The sequence below is a fragment of the Eretmochelys imbricata genome, chromosome 2, assembly GCF_965152235.1.
Source record: "Eretmochelys imbricata isolate rEreImb1 chromosome 2, rEreImb1.hap1, whole genome shotgun sequence".
In the NCBI taxonomy this organism is placed as follows: Eukaryota; Metazoa; Chordata; order Testudines; family Cheloniidae; genus Eretmochelys; species Eretmochelys imbricata.
In genome coordinates, this window is record NC_135573.1 from 101,351,613 (window position 1) to 101,379,595 (window position 27,983).

Consider the following 27,983-nt stretch of genomic DNA (forward strand, 5'->3'; position numbering starts at 1 on the left):
CCAGGCCATGCAGTAATACCACTGTCCTCCTGTGTGTGTTAGAATAGTGCTCTCAGAGTGTTAACAAGAATGGTGCCAAAGAGAAACCAGTGCCACCAGTGGTTCTTGAAATGTATAGAACCAACCATGTTTCAAGCTACACACTGATCTGATCTTCGTTTCATGAGTTTGCCAAGAGTGACAGCTTGGACTTTGCTAGATCCCAAACCTTACATAATTTCTCTTGTGTGTGACTGCAAAGAACTGGGCCCTGGCCGCTGTTTAACCCCCATTCTACATTTGTGTCATCAACCTGCAGTGATATTTGAAAGTACTGGCATTAATCACCCTTTTGTGTGTAGTTCTGAATTAGTTTTGCTAATAAAGTATGCCTGGGGGTAGGTGTTCTATACTGACAGCCAACTCAGACATTGTCAGATTTTGCTGATGTATTGTGCAATTGTGGCATTATGCTTTTTTTCCCCCTTCTTCATTTGTATACAACTAATCTAAATTACTGGAATTGTTCTTATTTGTAATTATTGCACTTTGTGGAAGTCTAAGACGTTTTCGTGCACAGATGGTTTAATGTCCAGTCATTCCCCTAACCTTTCCTTTTCAGGTTCTCTTATGGGTTTGCCTTTCCATGGCAAACCCTTAAGCTTCAGCAATTCTAGTCTTGCCATTTATTAGGAATCTCTTAGAAAACATAAAAGCAATATTGCTAACTCCTGTGATTTTTATCACAAGTCTCATGATATCCTTCTTAAAGTCCAGTCAACTGATTATATAAGAATCTCAACTTTCACTGGAAAAAGAAAAAGGTTTCTAATCCTCATGGTTGAGGGGAAGAGCTGGAAATGTGACCCAAGAAGGCAAAAAGACCTAAATTTATTTTTTCTTAAAATTTCATGATTTTTAAGCCAGTATCATGACATTTGGGGAATGACTTTTATATGCTTGGGGCTGGCAATACAGCTAAAGTATTGTTATGCTAATTTTAGTATCTCGGGCCTTTTTTATTCAGTGCATTCATCCACATTACAGTGGTGTAAATTTTAGTGTGAACTGGCATGTTGAGCACTAACTGGTCCATGTGGATCCTGAATGGTGCACACTAAAAGTCCCCATTTCAAAGAGTACTACATTAACATGCACTAGTGAACTTCTAGTGCGCGCCAGCAGGATCCACAGAGGCCAATTAGTGCATGATAAACTAGTGTACTCTAAAAAAGAAAAGGAGGACTTGTGGCACCTTAGAGACTAACAAATTTATCTGAGCATAAGCTTTTGTGAGCTACAGCTCACTTCATCGGAAGAATTTACACCCCTCTAGTGCAAACTAAACACACCTTTTGGGCTTTGCCAGATCCCAAACCTTGCCTTATTTCTCTTGTGCCCACAGAGTAACAACATAGATGCATTCTACAGAACTTTAAAAACCCTGACACAAAAGTATCCCACACTGAAATATCCTGTTCCTTACAGGGAGATAGGAAGCCCTGGGCCAGAATTAGGGGCATACAGAGCCACATGTGCATCTGCTTATACCTCAGACGCACCAAGACAGAAGGAGCTCTTGTATGTGCAACTATGTTGTAGATTATCTCCCCATATGCCCTCACCAATAACTCATTTCTTCTTCCCTAAATGTAATCAATCATACAAATAAGAGCATTGTATTCTTGGGGCTTTATTTTAGTTTTTTAAATTACTCAAAAAATAGGGCTTTTATCACTTCTTCTGGGGGAAAAGTTCTCATACTTAAAGATAAGCACATTTTTTTCTGATATTGTCTCCATTTTCCTTTGCTCAGTATCATCCCATTATTTTTAGTTATACCTCCTTAGACCATCCTAAACAATTGTCAGCCAGCTCTAGTATCCACTATTACCCCATGCCTCTTTGAGGATAACTGCTTTCCAAATACTTCTCTCCCACTGCATATATTGCTGTTAGATTACTAGGAGGAAATCCTGAGAAATTCACACTGTCTTCAGTGGGGCCAAGAATTCACCACTTGTCCCCAAATGTATTAATTTACAATTTTCACAGCTGAATTCATTTCACAGCTGAATTCATTTTGTTTCTAACCTCCTAATGATCTCTCTCCCAAAAGGCTAGTGGTCACTACGTAGGGACAGTCTCTATTTTTGGCAAAATAATTAGCATTTTCCCATACTCTAATGAATTTCAACAGACTTCAGAGATTTCCCTATAGTTTTTCCCCAATACCCCAATTTATAGATATATCAGATATAGATATATATGCTATCAGTTATGTGTCTCTTTTTAATATGGCTGTGTGCTCAGGGTTGTTTGCCACACCTCCTGATGTACATGTAATAATATGCTGTTTTCCCCCGTTTCAGTTCATTAACCAAAACATTACATAAAACAGTGTCTAACCATTGATTCCCCAAAAAATCCCACCGGACAAGTTAAAAACTAAAACAAAACAGGCACTTCTCCAGTGCCTAGAACTTCAACCATAACCGAGAAGAGGTTAAGAGCGCTGACTTCTTGTTCTTGATATCAAGAATGTTCAAGTTAGTCTATAACCATCAACTATAACTATATGACCAGGAGAGGATGTGCTTCTGCTGCCAGATATGCTTCCATTGCCATCCTAAAGTTTTTGTTTTGGTAAACCCTTTCTGAGCTCTCTCATCTCTGATGAACATGAAACAATAGTGATGTGACATCCTACCCTTACATATTTTTTTCTTAATTGCAGTAGCAAAACACCCTGCTACCCTGGGAGTAAGTCTGAAGGGCTTGCCCCTCACTGATCCTCTTCAGCATTCTCTTTCCCTCACAACCTCCACTGTGCTGCTCAGTTCAGCTCCTGGCCCCAGACTTTTACAGTGGAGACCCCATCAGGGAGTACTAGGATTCATGTGTCCTTGGGGAAAGAACTTGTATGGGGGAGTCAGAGACTGAAACCAGGAAAGCAGCTGCTGAAGTAGTCTAAGCAGGGACCTCCCAGTACAGATCATAGAATCATAGAATATCAGGGTTGGAAGAGACCTCAGGAGGTCATCTAGTCCAACCCCCTGCTCAAAGCAGGACCGATCCCCAACAGATGATGTTATCAGCGTATTTTCTACAGTTCCGACTAAACATTCTGCCCCCTGTGCTGATTGGCTGTTTGCTCCAACCTTCCCCCCATCTTTTGTCTGTTTTATCTATTTAGATGGTTAAATTCTCCAAGGCAGGAACTGCCGCCTACTACTCTTGTTATACAGTGCCTAGCACACTGAGGCTCCATTCTCAATGAGACCCCAGCCACTACTGTAATAAACATAATAAATAATAACAAACAACATGATGCATCAGCTACAATGAGCAGCATCAGTAAAAGGGAGTCACTTTTTAAAATGTAGGAAGAAGCTGGAGGAAGCTGGGAGAAAAATACAAGACACATAAAAGGCAGAGAAGGGAAGGGAACTAAGTGTAGGAGAAACTTTCCCACTTGAATCAGGGTTCCCACTCATGCACAATGATCTCTCTCCTCTTCCTCCCCTTTCTTGGTGAGACCAATTAGAATAATAAAACTTCCCCCTCCTCTATCCCACCTATAATAGTTAAAAATCCTGGTTTTCTACAGTTACTTTATAACTTTTTTCATTCAGAGAGAGAATGCATACTTGGGGGAAGTAATTTATTTCCTTTGCTAAATCCCTTGAGCACTACAGTGGAGGATACAAAATATTGTTCTTCGGCTGCTTGCTTGTTGTTCTGTAAAATATTAAATTAAAACTACATGAACTTGCTTCCCCATTTTCCCACCAGCAAGTATTTGGCAGTTATGTCGTCACAGTTGATGCTTCTGTCTAGATTTCAAAACTGAAATAGCCCATAATGCCTTAATGAACAAACTGATGTTGTAGCACTTCCTAAGCATCAAACACATCGTGACTCTAGTTTTTGTTTTTTTGTTGTTGTTTCTTTTTGTTTGTTTGTTTGTTTGTTGGGGGGGGTTACAAGGTCTTTGCAGAGATCAAGCTCAAAAGGACACACACACAAAAACAAATAAAACCCCAAACCACCACCCCCCAGTTACCTGCCGACAGAGATCTAGCTGGATCACAACAAGTTAATGGGGAAGGAATGGTATGGCAGGTGTCTTCCCATACTGTTTTGTTTTAATGATCACTTTGATATGGAGAGCAATAATTCTGCCTGTTTTGTGCTTCAGGGCTGCCCACAGGGGGATCAAATTAGGGTGCCCACTTTCAGCCTAAAAATAAAGACACTATCTTGCATGTCCTGACTTTTTTTTTTTTTTTTTTTTGGCTCACCAAATTATATACTTTGGGGGAGAAGCAGATGGGCTAAAAATAGAGATTGTTTCTCCTTGTACTTATATGGAAATGATGCATGACCCTTAACCTACCACTTTTAGTTAAGATCTCAAACTAACAAAAAAAAAAGCTGAAGTCAATGTAAGTGCTGAGCAACAGCTGCTTGCACCTGGCTCAGGCAGCTTCAAATGCAACATAATGGAAATGCTGACATAACCTTATTTGTTGGCGCCATTCATGCCACTGACAAACAGTGCACAGAGATTGTATCTTTTCATAGTGCAGTTCCTTCTTAACAGACAGTATAGCTCATGGGCTACCTCTTCTCCCTCTGGCCATCACACAGGCCACTCCCCTCTCATTTGCATAACATTCCTATGGCAACTGCAGTGACTGTTTACATAGAAAAATGATATAAGGAATGCAATTTTTGGTCATCTTTTAAAATGATTAACAGCTGAATAAAAGGAGGAGAGCCAACACCATGTGACCTGCCAGCTTTTCACAGACCATCAGCAGTTTGCTGGTTTGGACTAGAGTAAATGGTGGATTCTCTGTAACTTGAAAAATTTAAACCAAGATTTAAGGATCTGAGTAACTCAGACAGAGGTATGGGCCTACTGCAGGAGTTCTGTGGCCTGCAATGCTATAATAGGTCAGTCTACATGATGGTCTCTTCAGACCTTCAAGTCTTTGCAGCTATAAGTACTCCATACACCAGTTTGGGAGCCTCTGATGGATGGTAATCTGGGTTTGCAAACTCAACTCACATGGCTGAGAAAGAACGATGTGACTCTAGCGATTTAGCAGAGAATAAGTGAAGGGTAGGAACACTCTGTATTTGAGAGACTCAGAGCTATTTTGCATTTGGTGCATGCTTTTTGCTCCTCTAATATGACTCAATTCTGCGAGGTGCCATGCATTCTGGCCCCAAACCAGCAAAGCACATGCTCAGCTAAATTGTACTGTTCATATGTTTAAAGTTAATTATGTGCTTAAATGCTATGTTGGATCAGGGACAGAATGTTCAGCCCTCTTGCAGGATCAAGGCCCTTTTAGGCTCGCAGTCCCACAGTAACATATACAAGTTATGGGGAAAGGAAGTTAAGATGTGAAAATAAAAGTAAATGATGTGATTTTAAATAGCCTCATGAGTACCACGAGGTTTGCCCAGCCACATTCTGAGTAAAAACAACACTGTAAAGTGAATGTGGGGAAAAGAAACTACAGCTACTGAAGATGGCTACTGTTGTTGCTGCTTGAGCTTTGCTATTGACTAAAAAGGCCACCTGACCCTGTGAGATTAACTAGAAGAGCCTCAGCAGAGGGTAGCAAACCATAACACTTCTAGGACAAAAGACAATTTAAAGAGCATAACAAAGCATTTGATTTTAATGGGGCTGTCTGGTTGTAAATGAAGGCAGAATCTGGCCTATACTCTATAGACTTCAAGTTTTAGTTCATAAAGGAGGGGGAAAGCCTCATGAATTGAATAAGCAACCTCAAGAGGGCTAAAATTCCTTTATCTGAACAAAGTACTCATACAGCCTGATGGACAGAATGACCCAATTCTCTATCTCTAAATTGTTGACAGTATAAAACAGTTGAATAGCATATCCATTAAACTGCCTTATCAAAGAGATATAAATAGAGGAAAATTAAGATACTGATCTTGGCCTAAAAATTGTGTTCTACTTATTCTATTTTCAATTAGAAAGCTTTGTCAGCTATGAAAAATGTTCACTTCGTTGATATCGCTAGTAATTATTAAATAAACTGCATTAACAATGTGAAGTAGCAACAGTAAAGTTCCTTAACTATGCAGTAGTCCCTTTGATTAACTAGCTCTTCAAATGTGAAGTTGTGGAATAAAAAATGAAGCACACAGACAAACAGTGCAAGTGCATCTATTTACTGATATTCATCTTTATTTAGCTTGATCAGTTTGCTACTTTCTCACTGTTCAATACGAAAGGTGAGAACCAATTTGCCAACTAAAGAAAATGAGTTTCCTATTGGCACTGGGTTATTATGAGAGAAATTGCTGCGTAACTTTAAAATGTTTTCTCTTCTGAGATCAGTGTTCAGAAGTTGAACTGAGGTAGGAAAGAGATAAGGCTAAAATCAAATGATTAAGAACAGTACAGAAGAATAATTTACTCTTTGAGCATTATATGAAAGGACTGTTGCTGTTTTGAGCCTGTCTCTGGGGAGATGATTTTCCATCACAACTGTTTCCACAAAGGTATTGTGCATTGCACTGGTAGAATTTCACAGCCTCATTTCACCCTGAATGATGCTGTATTTCAGTAATTCCATATTGAATCTATTGTACAGGGGCGTTTCAGAGAGTGCCCAATGGATTTTAACATGAATGCAATGAGTATACTTTCATAAACTTTTTTTAAATTGCATAAATACAACAATAAATGGACAGACCAAATTTTGGGCCTACTATTTGGTCAAGTGAGCATGACATAAATACTTAAGATTGATCTGTCACTAGTACTTATTAGAGTTGTGGTTTTTAAGATGGGCAGGGAAGCACATAAGAATTTGGCTTTGGTATTTCATTAAATTAACCTTCTAATCTAATGTGCCCCTGGATTTGCCCATCTGAGACTTAAGTCCCAGTGAAGCTAATAAAGTTGAGAACGCACAGTGAAGTCAACCCAAGACAAGTTTTGTTCCAAAAAGGACATTTCAGGCACCAAAAAAGGGTTTGATTTTTATAATGATTTCAACCCTTGGAGGGACAGAGGAAGAGGATCTAAGCATTACATTTAGAAAGAGATATATATATGCCTTGTAGTTTCAGCTCAAACTTTGACCTCTCTTAAAATGATCATAATCTGATGGGAAATGTCCAGTCACAAAATATATCCAACACCACATCATCACTGCTGTCAATAATGATTAAATATAGAACTTAATACATGATGCTGGAACATGTTGCTTTTCTTCTATGACATTCATTAGCCAGCTGAGGAAGCATGTGTTAACTAATATAGTTTAAAAAATTTCCCAGAACTGTGCTGGTGACTTCCTCACTGAAGCTCCTGAAAACAAGTTAAACACTACAAAACCTGGATTAGTTAGTTCTTCATGAAAGAAAAAGAAAATGTGGGGAAATGTCATTGTTTGCCAAATGGAAAAAGCAGAGGGCTAGTCAGGAAAGAAATGTTTCTCTCTCATTTCTCATAGGGTATTATTATAAACAAAGGATAGTAAACAACAAAAATTTAAAATGATACAAAAATGCTTAGTGTTTCTTTATATATTTACTTTGCTGCTATTTGGGGAATAATTTGTTCCATTTAGCTAGAATTGGACTCAGAGGACTGCTTTAATCCAGAGAGATTAATTATAGCCTTATAGTTATAACACAAGTTTGGGGAAGCAAAACACAGAAAAAGAAAAGAGGAAGAAATGCCTTTCTCGTTAGCAATTAACAAGTTTATGTGCTTCGAGGTTATAGCAGGCAAACTGTGCTCTAACTACATCTGTATACTGAGAGCAGAAAGGGTGTAAATCAGGGCAAAACTGGGCCTGGAGATGTCTAGGAAAGATACTGCTATACTGAAACTAACAGCAGAGATATTGAAGCAAACAGCAGAGGTAACTGCGTTGCTAGGGGTAACTAAGCTACCTCTCAGTTGTCCTTCATTTGAAATCCAAATTTACCTGTATCTTGCAAAGACCTCCTGTGACCTCACTTTTATTATTTACATCAGAAATGCTGAATCATCCAGCTGGGACTATAAACAATGTTAATTAGGCTACAGAATTGATCCACATTAATTTTAAGCTTCTTATGGTATTTTACTCATCTATCATTTTGATCCTTTGCTTCTTGCTGTGTCCCACATTCAGGCCCCAGGAGGCTAAGAGGCATGGGACCTACAAGAGCTAGAGACAAAGAAAAAGTAACATAGGCAAAAGGGGGAGAAATGTTGTGTATGAGCTTACCTAGTGATGGTTCAGGTACTCCTTCCTCAGAGCTGTCCTCAGCACCCTCCTCACCCATTCCAGAGGTCACAGAATCTTCTGGGGCAGACGCTGAGCCGGGAGTGCTTGGCCCACTAACAGAACCAGAATCCCCTTCTTCACTGCTGGATCCATACCGGTCTGGCTGAGCAATGGTCCCACTCTCACTGCAGCTCCTGCGTTCTTTCCTGTGCACCCGCGAATGGAGCACCATTTGGTGGTACGTGCGGAAAATCTTTCCACACTCAAAGCACTCAGTGGACTTGTTTTGGGATGCCCTTCTACTCTGCCTTGAGGAGGGTCTGTAGTCCAGGTCACTCTGAGCAAGGATACAGTTTTCTCCTTGTTGCACATTGCTGTTCTTCTCCAAGCGCCCACTGACACAGCTTTTCTTCTTGGGGTTGCTAGAGGAGCTGGGTGAATCCTGATCTCGCTTGCGCTTCTCCTGGCTGACCAGAATATATTCTCTTTTATCCTTGTCATAAGTCACATCTGCATCAGCAAGGACTTCATCCCATCCCACATATTTTACATACTCAGAAGGCTCTGCTACTTTTCCTTTGGTGGCCAGCTGCCAGGCCTGGTAGCTACTGACTGGATCCAGCTCAGCTACCCTTTTTCCAGGCTGTCCTCTTGTAACTCTATCTATCCCTACAGCAGACCTCAGATTCAGGCACTGTAAGAAAAATTGCTTATTTACAGATGGATCTGGGCTTCCATCAATTAACCCCTCACCTTTGTTCTCAATACTGCTTCTTTGAGCTTTGAAGTGTACAGCATTATGTGCTTTTAGGCTTTCCATATTTGTAAACAGATTCCCGCACTTGGTGCAAACTTCATACAGAGATAAGCCAGTCACAATTGTTTCCTCCTGAATCACATTATTAATAGTGGCTATGGGCTCTAAATCATTTTTTGGTTTGTTTTTGCTCCCCGTCTTTGGACCGTGTGATTTCATGTGGTTTTTGAGAAACCAGGGCTCTTTAAATCTCCTGCCACAAATGTGGCATCCATGATCAAACGATCCTCTATGCTTTTTCATGTGAGCTTTGAGAAACCAGGTTTGACTGAAGGCCTGACCACAGACTTCACAAGGAAATTCCCCTGCATTCAGCTCACTCTTGCAATTCTCAGTGTAAGCTTCCCCGTTTGGAATTTGAGCTGTAATATGGTCTTTCTCTATATGGTTTAACAGCGTCTCTTCTCTTAATGTCATGTAGTTACAAAGCCTGCATTTGTATGGCTTATGGACTTGATGTAGGTGCTGTTCCAGGTCTTTCTTTCTCTCAAACTTGTTTTTGCAGAAGGTGCACAGATAAGTGGGTAGCTTGCCATCTTCTGCAGGTGGTGCCTCGGTGACAACCTCCTTCTTGCTGCTTCTCAATAAAATCTTGCTGTTGTCTGCCTGGGTTGCCCCATTCAGAATCTTGTTGCAGGCAGATGTACTTTTGGTGGGGCTGGTGCATCCGTCAAGGCCTTCTGAGACTCCCATCTCTCCAAGCTGTGCTTCTCCCATCTCCACCTCATGCCCCTGACTTAAAGTGCCTGTTCTGTGACTCCGAATGTGTATCTTCAGATTGCCCTTTTGGGAGGCTCTGTGGTCGCAGTAAGGACATTTATAGGGCTTCTCTCCTGTGTGCTTCCTCATGTGCTGAGACAGGGAGCTCTGAAAAGGAAAACTCTTGCCACAGATGCAGCAGCTGTGGCACATGGACTTGTCTCCATCAACGTCGTTCTTGTTTATCTTGCTAGGACTAGAGGATCTTCGTAATTCCATCTCTACCTCCTTGCTGCGATCCATCTGAACTACTGCAACATCGGTCGTACAGGGCAAAAGGACAAAGCCTTGTCCAACAGCAGAGGGCTGGGCTGTGGTTTCAATCATACGGTTCTGTTGAGTGTTTACCTCTTCATTCTCAGGTTAAAGTTTCCCCTATCAATTGCTCGAAAGTGTCTGGGCTGTCACTTTATTCATGTATGTTCTGGAAGCGGATGGCAATAAGCACCTGAAACAAACAAAAACAAAAATACAGAAATTGTGTAAGTAGATTATTCAATATGTTCAAAACTATTTATACTTTTCCTTGGGTGCTTTTTGTCACCAGACCCAATTTCAAAAACATACTATACTTTGATTTATTTTAATAATAAGCATTAGCTTATATTAATATTCCATAACATGCACAATTTTAGTTTAAATGGTTAGCATTCAAAGCAACATTAATTAAAATATAATTTGGGGTAAAAACAATGACATACACAGGGATAAGGGACATCATGGTTTAAAAAATGTGTGTGCACCATGGGCAGGGTGGATAAAAATCAATGATTTTTTTTTTTAAAAAAAGGATTTTTTAAATTTAAATTGGATTTTTTTGATAAAATGCTTTTTGAGGAAAAAAACCTATCTAAAGATAGTTTTAATTAAGATATATCTTTAAGCTATAATGTCTCATCATGGAATAGAGATTATACATTCTAATTCTATAGTATAAAACAATATATTCATGTATATATGAGAAAAGTTTTGTAAATGAATTCCAATAGTTCATGGATTAGGGACCCAGTTTATGAGGTTCCACAGGCTTCTGTATAGATTATTTAGGTTAATCTATCTACCCAATGGGACTCAGTGCTCAGTCTAGAAGTTACCATCAGAGATGCTTAGTTTTGTGGTTCTCAAACTGTGGATTTGTGACTCCAGAGATAACATGCTTGTTAACAGCAAAAATGTTTTTAAATAAATAAATAATATATAGAGGTGAGAAATAACAGACCTCAACTCTATTGTCCCTCTGCAAATTTGTGTAGACAGAGTCAATCCCTCACCTCTCTCTAAAAGTGCAAAGTTTCAAAAGGTTCAATGAACAGAAGATTGTTGGGGGCAGAATAGATCTGGACAAGGAAAAGAAGTCTGGAGATAAATGTGAGAAGCGAGGGACATATGCTTGTTTTGTTAAAATATTATGTTTGCTGTTGAAGAAAAAAATCCAGAATACATAACGTTGTTGTTTTAGTTAAATAAAACAATGTAAAATGTCTGTCGGGTGAAGTTCTCCTCCTAATACAGCATGGCAAGAAAATCCTCCAAATATTAATGATTAAGCTGTTGAATTGGAGACAGTTCACCTCCCAATGACTTCATAAATATATGCTTCAATTACCTTTAGTAAATGAAATAACCAACCAACTAATCTGAAAAGTTTTCAAAATAAATCACTGTTTAAAAATGTATCATGTGTACCTTCTAAAAATGAAACCTACATCTATTTCTGAGTTGTGAAGAATACGTATTAAGGTTATACCAACCAACAAAAATGCACTTTTATGTAGAAAACCATGATGAAATCGAGTCTTCCTGGATAGTGATTTAAATCATTATTTAAATCAATTTAATTTAAATCAAATCCCCACTGGCCATGGGCTCCGTCCCCTTCCCCCTCATCCCCCCCAAAAAAGTATGAATAAAGTCTCAACAACAGGAAAATCCATTTTCAAACATTCTTATATTTCTTATTTCAAAACCGAGAGAGAGAATCCATATGTCTGTATGTCTCTGTGTATATATTTTACGTTAGGAAACAATTTCTTGAAGTGGTTGTTACACTTTAAGTCTGTGGCTTTATAGTCATGTATAATTTCATTTAAAAATATTTGCTTGCCCAGAGATAAAAGACTTTTCTGTAGACTTTCTTTATAGAATATTGTACCCCTGTTGAAAATTACATTAAATTGTATTTCGGGCAGTTCCGCTGTGCTTGATGTGGGGTGTACTTCATGTAACAGGAAAGCAGACTGCAGTGCACTTCACATTTTGATTGAAAGGGAAACCATAATACAGAGATTGACAAAGTGTTCTGTGTATTTAAAGATGATTTCCTGTTGGGCATCCAGTATGAAAAAAAAATGCTGATCCAAGACATAGGCCCCAATTCAACCAAGTAAATAAGCATGTGCTTAAATGCTCACTGTAATGGTTATTAAAGTTATGTCAACGGAACTTAAAGGTAAGCATGTGCTTAAATGCTTTGCTGAAGCAGATCCTTAGTTATTAAAGTCACATTGGTCAGTGATGAACAAATAGAATTTTAAAAGCTGTTGCATGACAGTATGTATAGTAATAACCACCTTTAAAACTGGGTCCCTTATTTATCTCAGCTACACAACATATATTTCCCCATCAACTCGCAACCCTGAGCACATAAAAAAAGAGAAATAACGTTATTAATGTTATAAAATAAGCTTTTCCAGTCCCCTTATATATACAAAGCAAAAGTTTCTCAGTTATTTGTAGCCCCCTTACCCAGTTTGAAGAGCAAGTTCTATCTGAAGGAAAGACTATTGTATGCACTAATGGATGGAGTCAATCCATTTCTTTGGTAGTAAGAAAAGAAAGCAATTTCTTAAGATGTGGCCAGATCTAAACACAACCACTACAACCACACATACACACTTTCCACTGGAGACTTCTGATGCAAAAATCAAAAAAAGAGATTTACAGTTGCGAACTCTAAGGTCTTGTCACTTTGTTCACCACAGATTATTCTGAACTGGGAAGTGAATAAGTGGTAGTCTGACCATGAACATCATCATAAATCTAAAATAATTAGATTATTCATCTCAGGCACTCAGTTACATTCCCTGGTAATAACACTAATTATTTTTAAGCTAACCTAACTTTTCATTTTCTGAAAAACAATTCAGTTTAGATCTTCAGGGTAATTAATTTTGGTTACTAGCTGTTTATAGTTTTAAGAGGTAAGCATCACATTATCTACCTTTTCCTCAAGGACCAATACAACTACAAATATCTGCAAGAAACACGTCTCAAATTCAATTGCATTTCTTTCAAATGAAACACATTTTTCTCTTATGACTATGTCCAGAACTGATGTACTACATTATCAGGGGAAAATCACATCCGATCAAGAGCTCAAATGTCTAGCTGAGCAACAAGTTTGCAAAGAGAGCATCTGAACTGCTGATCCCTGAAATTAGCAGTTTAGGACTGAGTTGAGGGACAGCCCCGCAAGACACATGCTTGGCTAAAGAAATAATGGCCGTCATTCAGGCAACGAGAAAGCTGTACCGAAAGTACAAACAAGCCAGAAAAACCCCACATAGGGTAGTAATGAGTGAAGCAGTTCAAATAAATTAACAGCCCAACTTGAACCATAAACAAACTTTTCCTGAGCTTCAATCTCATTGCCCTATTATTTTTAATTTTTCCAAGCCTGGAAGCAGTGTCAAAATGGTATGTTGGACAGGGACCAAGTAAAGGGAAAACCTGTTCTCAGGAAATTTCCAGATCAGTTTGTTGAACTAAGAGTTTCAGATAAGTTTCAGAGTAACAGCCGTGTTAGTCTGTATTCGCAAAAAGAAAAGGAGTACTTGTGGCACTTTAGAGACTAATCAATTTATTTGAGCATAAGCTTTCATGAGCTACAGATAAGCATCCAAACTTGGGGACAGATTTTCAAAGGTATTTAGGCTCTTTAAAATGCAGACAGGCACCTAGTGGGATTTTCTAAAGCATCTATGCAGGTTAGGTGCCTAACTCTTATTGATTTCAACAGGAGTTGGGTGCCTAACCTGCTCAGGCACTTTTGAAAAATCTCAGTAGGCACCTATCTGCATCTTTAGGCACCTAAACACCTTTGAAAATCTGTTCCTTGGTTACTGGGAATCTTCTCCAGGATACCTAGGGCTGTGAAAAACCTCACTACTACCTGCCCTTAGTGTGAGGAAACCACATTTGTGCCTGTCATGGGTCAGCTCCCTGACTACACCAGCCGCAAGCAACCCATGCATTCCCCTTCAGGCCTTGCAGGCCCTGCAGTCACTCTACTGGTTAGCAATTGGGACACTCCAGCCCTTGAGCCCTTCAATCACTTCCCTGGAGTGCCCAGCCCCTGATCCACAGGAGAACCCCAGTATTCACAGACTCGCTGCTTCCAAAGAAACAACACATCCTAGCTTATCAATTCCACCTCAGCTCATCACTCCACTTAACTGAGAGCACTCAAATATGTTTACATTGAAACAAGTGTAAGTGTATTAAACAAAGCACAGTGATTGAAACAGTAGCAAGTATTAGAAACAAATGGTTACATATAAAATAAAATCATAACATGCACTCTAAAGCCTAGACTTAATTACCAAGATACTCTCGCGTCTTGTAAAGTAATTCTCACCCCAAATCCTTGCAGCACTTTACTGCAAGGCTTGGCATTGACCCTCCATTTATGAGACAAGCATGCGGTCCATTTGCCTCCTTTGTGAAAGATCTCATGTGTTTGTTTGCACTCCTAAATAAACCAGAACAATTCCTTGTCTTTATTAATAATAAGCAGGCCACTCCTCTGTATACTTCTTCTCTTGTAGGTTTTTCAATCTCTTATTTAGCCCCTGGCTTAGTATGTCAATAGGCATACATGTGAGGCACTGAATATTCACATGGTCAGACAAGGAAATATGTCTTATCTGCTGCCTTAGGACCTTTCTGAGGTATGTCACCTCACCTCCTGGGGACCTGCCTTAACTCCAAGACCTTAAGAATGTAATTTTCTGTATAGATACATAATCCTTAAATATTCACAAATGATTATGATGACCAGTTGGCTTCTGGTTCTCAATACAGATCTCACATGCCACTCTTCAGCATACATCTGACACAGGAGATTCCTGTACAACCCTATGCATCCCCTGTTCCCTCTGCCAGTTGGCACCAAAGGGTCACAGTTACTTATTTGACCCCCAAACCATCAACCTTTTGAGACGGACCCCCTCATTGGAAAGTAATACAAGCTCTTCTAGTGCTTCTGCCACCTGTCTGAAAGTCCAAAGATACATGCTTAAGAGACAAACTTAGGGCTTGTCTGCACTGCACTGTAGCATGGACTACAGGGGTGTGAATTGAAGAGTGCACCAAAGATTTGTGTGCTCTAACTGCCCCATACAGACGCTGCTGGCACAATCTAAGAAGTACTTAGCTCACGTTACCGTACTCCTTTTTCAAACAGGACTACAACAACATGAACTAGGTACCTTTTCCTTCACACTAGCAGCTTCCAGACGTGGCAGTTAGAGTGCATCTCTTTGTAGTCACATCCCTGTAGTCTATGCTAGGGTGCATAGACATAGCCTTAGTCATGTGAGAAAAGTCCAAGGAAAAAAGGCCCAAAAGAAAAACTTTGCAGCTGGAAAAGGAAGGAAGGAATCCTTGCTCCTCTCTCTACAGTTGCTATTGCAGAGAGGGAAGGAGTCCTTTTTTATATGCCCATGATTTCTCTCTGCCCCCCCACACAGCCGTGGCATATTCCACATTTAATTTTTATAGCATTTTCATTAGTGAAGAAAAAAAGTTACTTATGTAAAATCAATCACCCATACTTTCAGTTACAGATGGTCAAAAATTTTCCAGCTGAAAATCCTGATTCAACAAAATCAAGATGTTTCATTGGAATATATCAATTTCATCAGTCTGATGGGAATTATTAGGACTGTTGATTAATCGGAGTTAATGCACATGATTAACTCAAAAAAAGTAACTGTGATTAATCTTACTGTTAAACAACAGAATACCAATTAACATTTATTAAATGTTTTCGGATGTTTTTCTACGTTTTCAAATATATTGATTTTTATTAGAACACAGAATGCAAAGTGTACAGTGCTCACTTTATATTATTATTTTATTACAAATATTTGCTCTGTAAAAATGATAAACAAAAGAAACAGTGTTTTTCAATTCACCTCATACAAATACTGTAGTTCAATCTCTTTATCATGAAAGTGTAACTTACAACTGTAGAATTTGTTACATAACTGCACTCAAAAACAAAACAATGTAAAACTTTAGAACCTACAAGTCCACTCAGTCCTACTTCTTGTTCAGCCAATCATTAAGACAAACAAGCTTGTTTACATTTATGGGAGATAACGCTGCCTGCTTCTTATTTACAATATCACCTGAAAGCGATAACAGGCGTTCGCATTGCACTTTTGTACCCAGCATTGCAAGGTATTTGTGTGCCAGATGTGCTAAACATTCGTATGCTCCTTCATGCTTTGGCCACCATTCCAGAGGACATCCATGCTGATGATGCTCATTAAAAAAATGTGTTAATTAAATTTGTGGCTGAACTCCTTGGGGGAGAACTGTATGTCTCCTGTTCTGTTTTACCTGCATTCTGCCATATATTTCATGTTTATAGCAGTCTCTGATGATGACCCAGCACATGTTCGTGTTATGAACACTTTCACAGCAGCTTTGACAAAACGCAAAGAAGGTACCAATAGTACCAATATGAGAGTGCTAAAAATAGCTACAGCACTCGACCCAAGGTTTAAGAATCTGAAGTGCCATCCAAAATCTGAGAGGGATGAGGTGTGGAGCATGCTTTCAGAAGTCTTAAAAGAGCAACACTCAGATGCAGAAACTACAGTACCCGAACTACCAAAAAAAAAATCAACCTTCTGCTGGTGGCATCTGACTCAGATGATTAAAGTGAACATGCGTCGGTCCGCAATGCTTTGGGGTGTGGTTGAAGCATGAAGGGACAAATGAATCTTTAGGGAATTTGACATGTAAATATCTTGTGATGCAGGCTACAACAGTGCCATGTGAACGCCTGTTCTCACTTTCAGGAGACAGTGTAAACAAGAAGCGGGCAACATTATCCCCTGCAAATTGTAACCAAACTTGTTTGTCTGAGCAATTGGCTGAAGTAGGACTGAGTGGATTTGCAAAAAGAAAGGGAGTACTTGTGGCACCTTAGAGACTAACAAATTTAGTCAAGGCACTGAATTTAGCCGTATGGAGACTCTTTTGCTTTTTGCGGATACAGACTAACATGGCTGCTACTCTGAAACCTGTCATTGAGTGGATTTGTTGGCTCTGAAGTTTTACATTGTTTTTATTTTTGAATGCAGTTACTTTTTTGTACCTAATTCTACATTTGTAAGTTCAACTTTCATGATAACGAGACTGCACTATAGTACTTGTATTAGGTGAACTGAAAAATACAATATCTTGTTTTTTACAGTGCAAATATTTGTAATCAAAAAATAAATATAAAGTGAGCACTGTACACTTTGTAGTCTGTGTTGTAATTGCTTGACAGCCCTAGAAATTATCGATTTCAACCTTAGCATTTCAACTTGTGTTATAATTTGTAATACAACAAAAGTTGAAAAAAAATATTTCAGCCTTACCAGAAATGTTTCAAATTATTGTGTGAAAAATTTGAGATTTTCACTTTGTCCCAATTTGAGATGAGACAAAATCTCATTATCTCCTACAGGATGGAAATTGTTTTTCAACCAGTTCTAATTTAAGTCTTCTTCCTGTATTGTATAGAGACTGGCTCATTGTGTCACGTGTAGGCTTTAGAAGGCTGAATTCAGTACACAAACATATGGTAGATGAACAATCTCAGAATCTCTCATCTAACTGTTTGAGTGCTATGCTGATTGTCACATTGTTAGAAGGATTCTTTGCAGAATGCTATTCTCCACCAGGAAGGGAGGAAACTGTGAGTTCAAAATGAAAATATCAACTTTGAAAAGAATGCTTCAATGCCTCAAGACTGAATCAAAAAGGAAAAACAAAACACTACCCTTAGATGCTTCAGTTAACATTCGGATTATTAGTGACTGTTTCTTTCAACACTTAGCCTGGTGCAATAGGTGGAAGCCACCAGCTGTTAACTCACTACAGTTGATTACTGTTTTAAAATAGATTTAAAGGCCCTGATTCTTGGTCCAGCTGAGCTGTGTTTGGTATGGCATCTAGGGTGCGGCTGACATTACACCACCACTAAGCTCCCCCACTGTCCCCAATGCTACTTACAGCTTGATCCAGCAGCAACTCTCCAGACACACACACACACTTCTGCTCACCATGCTACCTATACATGCTGGGAGCAGAGGATGAAGGTATTTGGCTACATGGTGGAGACGTCTCAGCTGGCCAACCAGACAACCATTACAGCCCCTTTGTGCCAACAATGGAGTAGATACAATAATATACATTTATATATATGAAACCTAACCCCAAATTCATGGCTGATGGCTCTAAAATACTTACACATGGACAAATGCTTCACAAAGCTTAGATAAGTAGGTTATTTACTTCTTTTATAATATCCTGAAACCGTGAACAAGACTATTAAAAAAAACCCTAACTTTAAACTGTATTATGTGGACTGTAGTGGCCACAACATTACATGAAGGAACAGGTCTCCACTGACAAGAAAAACTGCAGAAAAGAATCAGATACGGGCAGTTACAGTGAATTTTTTCAAGCAACAGGACATTTTCAATTCAGATATGTGAATTCCAAGCCCTGGATGAAAGGAGCACAGAATCCATTGTAGAAATGTTGCTCATCACGTCTCCTAGACTGAGGATTCTGCAGATCACCACTCCAGTACACTTCTCCAACAACAACAAATGCTGGCACATAACTGTGTGAAGAAGGGATCCTTCTGGTGAAGGAGCAAGAGTACATAGCAAATATAAATATGTTCAGGTGACGTAGTAGTATGTATCAAAAGAGTGATAACTCAGCAACCAGGCCTTCCAGTTTTCAGGAAGCTCAAATTAGACAGCTGAAAGACTTTTCTGTTCAAGGGCATTCACTGTAAGGGAAAAACAGAATTGAAGTATCTAAAAACGGGATAAGAGATAGAGAAATTCCCACCATTTTGCAGCATTGCAGCCTTAATGATCTATACTACTGAAATACTCCCACATTATAGGCCTCACACCAGTGCATCCCCATTGATTTCATGGCAGAATTTATAGTCTTCTACAAGAACATTACAATGGTTAGTTTTATATTGTTTTGATCAAAGTCATGATCCTGCTGTTCTTACTTGAGCAAAAGTCCTACTGAAAATGCCTTCTTTAGTCCTTTTATGGACCGCTTCATTTGTCTATATCCCTTTTACTCTGTCTTCAGCAGATAATATTCTTTGGACCAAGATGGAGGGTGGAAGAAAGTGTGTCTTTAAATAGTAAGCCTACCCTTGAATTCACAGGAAATCCTGGCATTCTCTGGCCTACAAAGTAAACCAATATTAGGTAAAGGCAGCATGACTTTGCATTGATTTTCTGAGAGCTGCCTAAGTTAATTCTGCCAAAAAGCTATCCAAAAGACTGAGCCAGTTATAAAGGAAGACTTTCTAATTTTTAAAAGCATTTAATTATTTAAAGCAGAAATCCTAACACCACATCTCTGGAGGTTGTTTAAACCTTCCAAAATTGCCACAGAGGACTGGAAATGAGAGAGTTAAAAAGGCTGCTAGAAAAATAGACCAGGCATTTCTATTACTCTGAGTTTACTTCAACTCGCTTATATGTTTGTATTTAAATCCTAGAGTAGCATTTTACTGTATTTGTTAATTGCTCTGTTCTGTTTTCCCCTGAAGCTGAAGAGTCTATTCCTTTTGTGTTGAAAAGTTTGCAGTTCTAACACTGACACATTATTTTGAGCTTCTTTGACTCTCTGCTGCTCTGATCTAATGACATTCCACAGCAGGCCTTAAACGGACAGCCGGGCCTCAAAAATCAGGGTCAGGCCATTCTGAATCAGCACCACACCCATAGCAGAAGAATCACAGAATATCAAGGTCGGAAGGGACCTCAGGAGGTCATCTAGTCCAACCCCCTGCTCAAAGCAGGACCAATATCCAATTTTTGCCCCAGAACCCTAAATGGCCCCCTCAAGGATTGAACTCACAACCTTGGGTTTAGCAGGCCAATGCTCAAACCACTGAGCTATCCCTATCTTTTACCTATATACATACACAGTGCACTCCTTTTATAAGAATCACTTCCATCCTGGATTATTTGATTCTTATAAGCAGAGCATAGGAATGATTTTGTCCCAGTGGGTTTGATCACTCTATGCGGTTGATTCTCATATCAGTGATTCTTAAAAATGGAGTGCAGTGTATATATATAAAAAGATAATAAAGACACCTAATGCTGAAAAGGCTTAGGTAGCTGCAAAGAAGTGATGTGTCTCAAACCAAAAGCCAGCAGAACAATAAAAAGTCCATAACCCAGTTTTTAGTGCTTTCTAAAGAAGCAGTTCTATGAAAAGGTTATTCTTGTGTACTGCTACAGGGTATGTTGAGAAACACAGGGCTGTCACCCACTCAGTACATATTTTGTGTTTCAGTGTACTGTGCATGTTTGTCCTCTTGGAGACAAAGAAATGTTCTTTATTAGTTACACTGTAGTATTATAAGCAATGAATTAAAATACATCATTAACATCCTGGACAAGCTTATTTTACTACCAAAACAAAGGGACTATTCTTTGAACAAATGGGGGTGGGGGGAACCCCACAACAACAATAAAGAGTTCCTCTCCCTAAAAACTGTTCTGAACAAGATTAACAATTACAGGCTTATACTCCACAGACACGGGTCCCAAATAGCTGCATGAAGTGATGCATTCACGACTGGGAGAGTAAGTACCATTGATGACAAGGCCTTGGGGCTTCTGCTGTTCTCAGACCAATCAATAATCCATTATGAACAAACTACATTTCCACTCTAATATGAAGAAACGAATAAAAGGGAACTAGTATCAGTAATAATTCCACGGAAAAAACAACATACACACACACACAAAAATCACAAAATGCCACCATCACAAGACTTAAACTAGTGGTGATACGTGATACTGTCAGAATTGCCTACAATAACCCCCTTATTTTAAGACAGTTACTAAAGACCACTATACTACAGTCTAAGATTTACAAAAAGTTTATTTTAAAGACAAGCCACTTTCAAGAGTACTTGTTCTGGCTACAGGACAAAATAAAAAAGGCATAAATCTTCCAGGAGAAGAAAAGAAACTTAATATATAAATCCAATGGCTTCCTTTATTTTCTAAACTAAATAAGAATTTTGAATTAGGGGTGACTGCCCAAATGTGACCAGTAGACCATAACATGGCTTTACTGCAGCAGCTGTGTTATCGTCCAGCAAGAACCATTGCAACTATTTACCTCTTGTTGCCACTTTCGCATCCCGCAGTACACAAGAACGATGATCAGTTTAAATCTCCTTGTGTACATTAAAACTAGAGCAAACTTTTTTCCATTCATAATCAACATACTTTCCTAGAATTTTCAAAAGATTCTGTACACAGCAGCGGAGTGGGAAAGAGCATCTTACATTTCAGATAAAATATTTAAAAAAATATACACTTTTTAACAGTTACTCATTTGGTGAGGGTATAACAATTTAGACCCAGAAGAAAACACTGAGACCAATATTATTATACATAAGGCAGTCTATGTCCTTCTTCTGAAATATACAGACTAATAGTTAAAATTGACCTCACAGGAGAGAAAAAAATAGACAGCTGAATACACAATGTGATTATTGATTAGACCTAGAAAGGCCAAGAACTGAACCAGTGCACATGTGGGTTTTTTGCTAGGGTCATTAATGATCTATATTAGGAAGTCAAAAGCGGATATTTTGGTGTGTTATAAAAATCATTTCTAATTTTGAATATAAGCATTTTCAATTTTAACAAATGCCTTGGAAAAGAGTCCATTTTACTTCACTTTTGGACATTAATGTACCTGTTTCCTATTTTGCTAAACCCCACCGAAGGAAGCCACTTTATTATGTTCTGTATTGAAACTAAAAAAGGGAAAAAAGACTCCCCAAATCTGTTATCAAAACAAAAATAAAACAATTCATTCCCAAATAGGAGCAAATCCACCTAAATACTGTACAGCTTTTTTTTATTCTAATCAATGGCATTGATGCTGTCCACTCATGCGTGTGTGTGAATAAAACATGCACAGAATTTTTACCGGACCCAATACTGCTTTGTAGCTAATGCTATCTCGTCAGGACTTCCATTATAAACCCAATTTACAAGGGTTTATAATTTGGCCATTTCAAATTGCATAGGTCCAAAATTTGTCAGTCTGGATGCTGATACAAAATTGCTTAGAAGGAGCGTTTTCATGTTTTACTTTGGATGTTTTTTTAAATGCATAAAAATACTATAGATAGACTGATATTTGCAGCACCCTGGTTGAAAATAAAATATTTAATTATTTTTGCACTTAATGTAGAAAAACAGGGGCCAGATCCTCAGCTTGTGTAAATTGTTGTAGTTCTGTTGATACACCATATATATATATATACACACACACACACACACACACACACACTTTCTTACTGCATCAGTGGAGCTACAATGATTTGCATCAACCGAGAATCTGGATCTCTGACTGAAAATGGCAAAACACTGTGCCATCAAGAGTCAAGACTTCAGTGGCAGAGAAACGTGTGTACCAGTTACAAACTAAAATGAAACAACAGCATGTCACAATGGGCCGAATCTCTCCCTAATGCCACTAGTAGTTACACCAATGGGAAACTGGATTGAATGATTTATAATTAGAGTAACCAGATGTCCTGATTTATAGGGACAGTCCTGATTTTGGGGGCTTTTTCTTATATAGGCACCTATTAGCCCCACCCCCTTCCCAATTTTTCACACTTGCTATCTGGTCACCCTATTTATAATATACGTTGATGACCTTACTACAGCAAGGTCAGATTTACTATATATGTACTATATACGTACATAACAATAATGACTTACCCAATAAAAGTATGCTGCATCCCTGAATGCAAAGAACCATATATTACAACACAGTGAAAATTTAATAATAACAACAACTGCAATTATGTTTACAGCAGGTTAACAGAAGTTATAGGGCTATTTCTAAGATAAATTACCATGAGATAAGCTATGCAGAGAGAATTAAGAAATTCAAGGTAAGTAATCGGTAACCCTCACACCTAATACGTCCTATTGCTCAAATAAACATAAAGTAATGATTCTACCGTATCAAGTTATTGCCAGCCAGTAACTTGTTAACAGATTTAAGATTACAATGTTGTTGTTGGTGTAATAAAAAAAAGATTTTTAAAGTCACAAAGCAGCAGTGGCAAGCCGTTAGTTTACTTTTTCCAGCCAGTATTAGAACAGAAACTGCAAAAGACAAACAAATTCCTTGACTGCCATTATTATCTCTTTTCAAAGTTCCATTTTGTGAAAGAGCTTTAAAAAAAATCCCATCATCAAAAAGAAAGAACTGTGGCCTAGAATATAAAGAGAGATAATTATGTGCAGTAAACCATAAATACATTCTGTTAAACATTACCTTCAGAGGCAGCACTATTTAGCACAGAAAGTCAATATAAAAATCTAATCTCAGAATACACAGCACCAAACACACATTATCAGTTTTCTTGAAAGTTTTTTACAATAAGCTTTTCAAAAGTACAAAACTGGTCTATTTTTCTGAGATTTTTTAATCTGATCTTGTAGTTAATATTTTTGATTATCATTTGTACTACATCAATCAACACATTTTGAATGCCAAATGTTCATTGTATGTCCCCTTCCAAACACAAACATTTCTTATATGTTCTATGGATCAAGATCCCCAACTACTGTAAATCATTGTTGCTCCATTGAAGACAACCAAGTTCCACTAATTTACACAAGCGGGGAATCTGGCCCTATATGTATAGGATGCTCCACTGCATTATTTCTATTTTATACCAATTTTGGTTTCAACTGAATTACCTGGAGTAACAGTGATAAATCAAGCCCTGAGCGTGCGAATTTGGAGACATCCAGCACTTTCAAAAGACTGTAACTTGACCTAGTTATTGCTAATGTATATCAATCACTTGCATCTGCAGCTAAAATGAGTGATATATCACTGTATATTTACAAAGAGCAATTCCTGACAAGTACAGTATAATTATTTTATGAGCATTAGTTGGTAAGATATCTGTGATTACTAGTGATTTAATGAGTCATTGTGAGTTCCTGGGTTCAACGGTAGTTTTCAAAACCCAAGGATCACCTATTGTTGTTTTATTATCTAATCAATCTATTTTAGGGTTATCTACAGTTCCCATCACCAGAGCATATGAGCGCGTTCAACATAATGCATGTTTAAAATCTAATTATGAAATATACTGAACCTTGCACTGGTCTATCATCGTTAGTCTAGAAAAGCAAACATTTAATCTCTAGCTTGTAAATTACTGCATTATATGAGAGGCTTATACAACAGGGGCATTATTTATGTATTATCATAAAGAGGGAAAATGTGTAAAGTGAGAGTCCTGTATACCACATACATTTGAAACGCAAGTCGACAATTTTTGAGTTTCAAAGCTCCCAGCCACAATAATCTCTGGAGAGGAGAAACTCAACCTGAAATCAAACTTTTCAGCTATCAGCATAGCCTGGCTTATTTTGATATGAAGTGCTAAACTATTTACGCAGAATATAACTGAAAAGGGTCAAGGAATGAGACAAACAGGAATCCTATCAGTTGCTTATAAATATGTTCTTAAGGAACATTTTATCCAAATTGTTCTTTCCTGATCTCCCTTGCACTCCACCTCCAAAACGCATACACACACAGTCTCTCTCTCCCTCTCTCTCTCTCATTTGCCCAGTCCAAATAGCATGAATGTGAACAGAAGTGCAATATATTGCTAGGAGACAGACAAAGATTCTGAAAGACTCTACACAGCACAGGTGGTTCAGCAGAAGATTGTTTATTCAAAGACCACTAAATCTATGGACCAGGTCCTCATGTGCAAGGAGGTGGCTTTGTGATGCACTGCCAGAACTTGACCAGGGAAAATTACCCAAAGTGCAGGAATGATCCTGGAATAGTAAAGGGCTCTTACACCATGCACCCCCTCTGCTGTCCGCAGAAGGAAAGGGGGTATCAGTAGGACAGCCATACACCAGGCCAACCCTGGGCTGCATTTTTGGCCTCCTGTGGCTGCTAATGGCAGCAATAAATTGGAGCAGTAGGAAGAGCTGTACACTGAACAGCACTAGGATCAGGGGTAAGCAAAGGAGAGATTTAAGCCCCTATGCCTACCACCCCCTGACCTGTGCTTTGTTCATTTTGGACTCTACCAGGTTAACTGATTCTCGACATCTGCCACAAAACATTCTGATATTGCCACTCACAAAGGAAAGCAAATAAGCCTAAAAAAAAGTCCACTGTCCAAGTTCTTACATAAAGTAAAACCGCACCTTCTTGGATCTATCTGATTGTTTTCCTTGGCAATAAATAGGTATCACACACATACCAAGACACACTAAATATTAATGAGTAAAAAGTGCAAGCACCATGAAATATGTTACAGTAACACTGTAGTTAGATTAACTATCCACTTGTAGAAATGTCACCACACCACATACCAAGTTTCTGAAATGTTCTTATCACCAGAACTGAGAACTTAACAGAATGACTAATACAGTACTGTTTTTCACCAATAGAAAGTGTTTTTCTTATAGAGGCATTTATGTAGGGGAACCTTCCATTTTAGTATGTATCCACCTTTGACTCACACATGCAAAACACTCTTAGCTCATTTCCCTCAATTTTCAAAGCAGGCCCCTATAGCCCTCACCTATCTCCTGTGCCCCACAATCCTGTCCAGCTGCCACACTGTATTCCTCATCCCCTTTGCCCCGCAAGCTTACTGACTGTGCCATATGTACTTGCTGCTTCACCCTCCTGTCCACTAAATCCCTCTTGGATTGTCTGCCTTCAGCATCCACTTTTTCTACCCCTCTGAAATTGTAACTCACATCCTTGTCCTGCCCAAGTCTAAGGACCCCTTCACTAGAATTATTCCTTTTCAGGATACTGTTGATCACTCCTTTTCCCACTGTTTTTGTGATTCTGCTTTCTCAGTTCTTTCAACTCTTCTCAGTGCCTCATTAGGAAGCTCCTTCTCCTCTTCTCTTCTGTTCATATCCTCAGTAGTTCCCTCCTTTTCTTCTTCTATGCTCTCCCTAAGGAATCTTATCCATTCACACTGTTTCAACTAGTTTCCCCTGGTCACAATTCAGAAAAGCACCCTTATTCAGGAAAACACTTAAACACACACTTACATGCCTTCCTGAAACAAGGCACCTTCCTTCTAAATCTCTCTCTCCCCCGCATAACAAATCCCTCCTTTCTGCCAACTCAGCATGTCCATGAATACCTCTATGTCAACCCCATCTAGATGTCCAACCATAGTCGCTGACTTTTACTTTTCCCCGGGGGTGCTTCACCCCTGCTCCACCCTGAGGCCCCAATCCCACTCCACCCCTTCCCCAGGGTCCCACCTTTGCTCAACCTCTTCCCACCTCTGCTCCATCCCTGAGGCCCTGCAGTTCCTCTGACCCCTCCCCAAGCCTCCACCCACCGCTTGCTGGCCTCCACCCTCCTTCTAGCCCCTCCCAAAGCTGCCAAATAGCTGATGGGCAGCACCCCCAATCAGCTGATGGGTGGTGCCGCCAAACAGCTGTGACTATTTTTTTCCCATGGGTACTCCAGCCTATGTATCCAACTGACCATCTCAAATGTAATATCTAAGACTAAGCTTCTCAACTTTCTTCCTCTTCATCACTGATGAAAACAGTACTATATCTTCAACGTCCTCAGGGCCCACAACCTCATTTTCAAATTTGACTCCTCTCTTCTTCTTCCACATCATCCTCAATATCTCTAAAAATCCATCCTGTCTCCTCTATCCCTATTCCTAAAACACTTGTCCACACATTGGTAATTTCTCTCTTCAGCTGCTGCAGCCTCCTCTCTGGCCTCCCTGTTCTCATCTTGTTCCCCTTGGATCTATTCAAAATGCTGCTGCTAAAATCATTCTACTCTCATATCAAACCAATCATGCCACTGCCCCATTCAAATGTCTTGCATATCAAAAGTTCAAGCTTCCTTTCTTCCCCTTATAGTTCCCGCATAACTCCATCCTACCTAATCTGTTCTCATTTTGTCTTATTCCCTTTTGTACTGCTTAAAGTCCACTCCAGTTTCCCTTCATAATGCATCTTTTGTATTGTTCTCTCATTCATGTCCTCACATCTTTTTACACTGTATTTACAATGACCTTTCCCCTGTTGCACCAAATAACCTCTTTTCCATCATTCTAATACTTCCTTAAAACACATTTCGTCCATGAAGTCTTCCTTCAAAACAAGATCCACCACATCAGCTTTGGTGCTTCTTCCAGCATGTAATATGTAGCTAGTCTGTATTGCCACAGTCTAGGTAGGATGTAAATTCCTCAGAGCAGGGACTCTGAATTGTTTTATACAGTGCCAAATGTACTATCTGACTTCCAATAACATTTAAGTGCAAATTATCATTATGGACTGAAGCTTCATCTTTTCAAACAGTCAAAGTTTCTCCATTCGTCAGTGGGCACTGCTAATGGATAGAAAACATCCCCTCATCTCATCCAGCCCTCAGAGTAAAACAAAACTCCTCCATTGCCTACCCAGAACTCATCTCTTACTGAACTAAAAAAAAAAAAAAAATAGGACAGGTAGCCAATGACATGGAAAAAGGAATAATCAAATGTCATTAAACTCAGTTTCCTTGAGGAATAAAGCTTTGTCGCTTCAGATAGACAGCTTTGCTACTCTCTGGCTCCTCTGAGAAACCTTAGCTAAAGTGAAACAATTGATGCTTACTTTAAGCCACACTACTAACCAGATTTCTTGGGAAGCTTAAGCAGCTCAAGCAGAACCTTCCACGGCCTTTCTGAACCCTGGGGTTGCAGACAGTCTTACCTATTTAGCTACATTGTTGTACAGCAGAAT

General features: G+C 39.0%; 1 protein-coding gene across 4 annotated transcripts in view; it reads right to left on the reverse strand.

Moving 5' to 3' along the window:
* Positions 1–27,983, reverse strand: part of ZNF516 (zinc finger protein 516) — a 129,831-nt gene that overhangs the window by 65,337 nt on the left and 36,511 nt on the right. For all 4 annotated transcript variants that reach the window (XM_077810518.1, XM_077810515.1, XM_077810517.1 and 1 more), the window contains one exon: positions 8,256–10,279. In XM_077810518.1, the coding sequence (XP_077666644.1) occupies positions 8,256–10,158 (1,903 nt within the window). In that variant the 5' untranslated portion in view covers positions 10,159–10,279. The remainder of the gene's footprint in view (positions 1–8,255; positions 10,280–27,983) is intronic.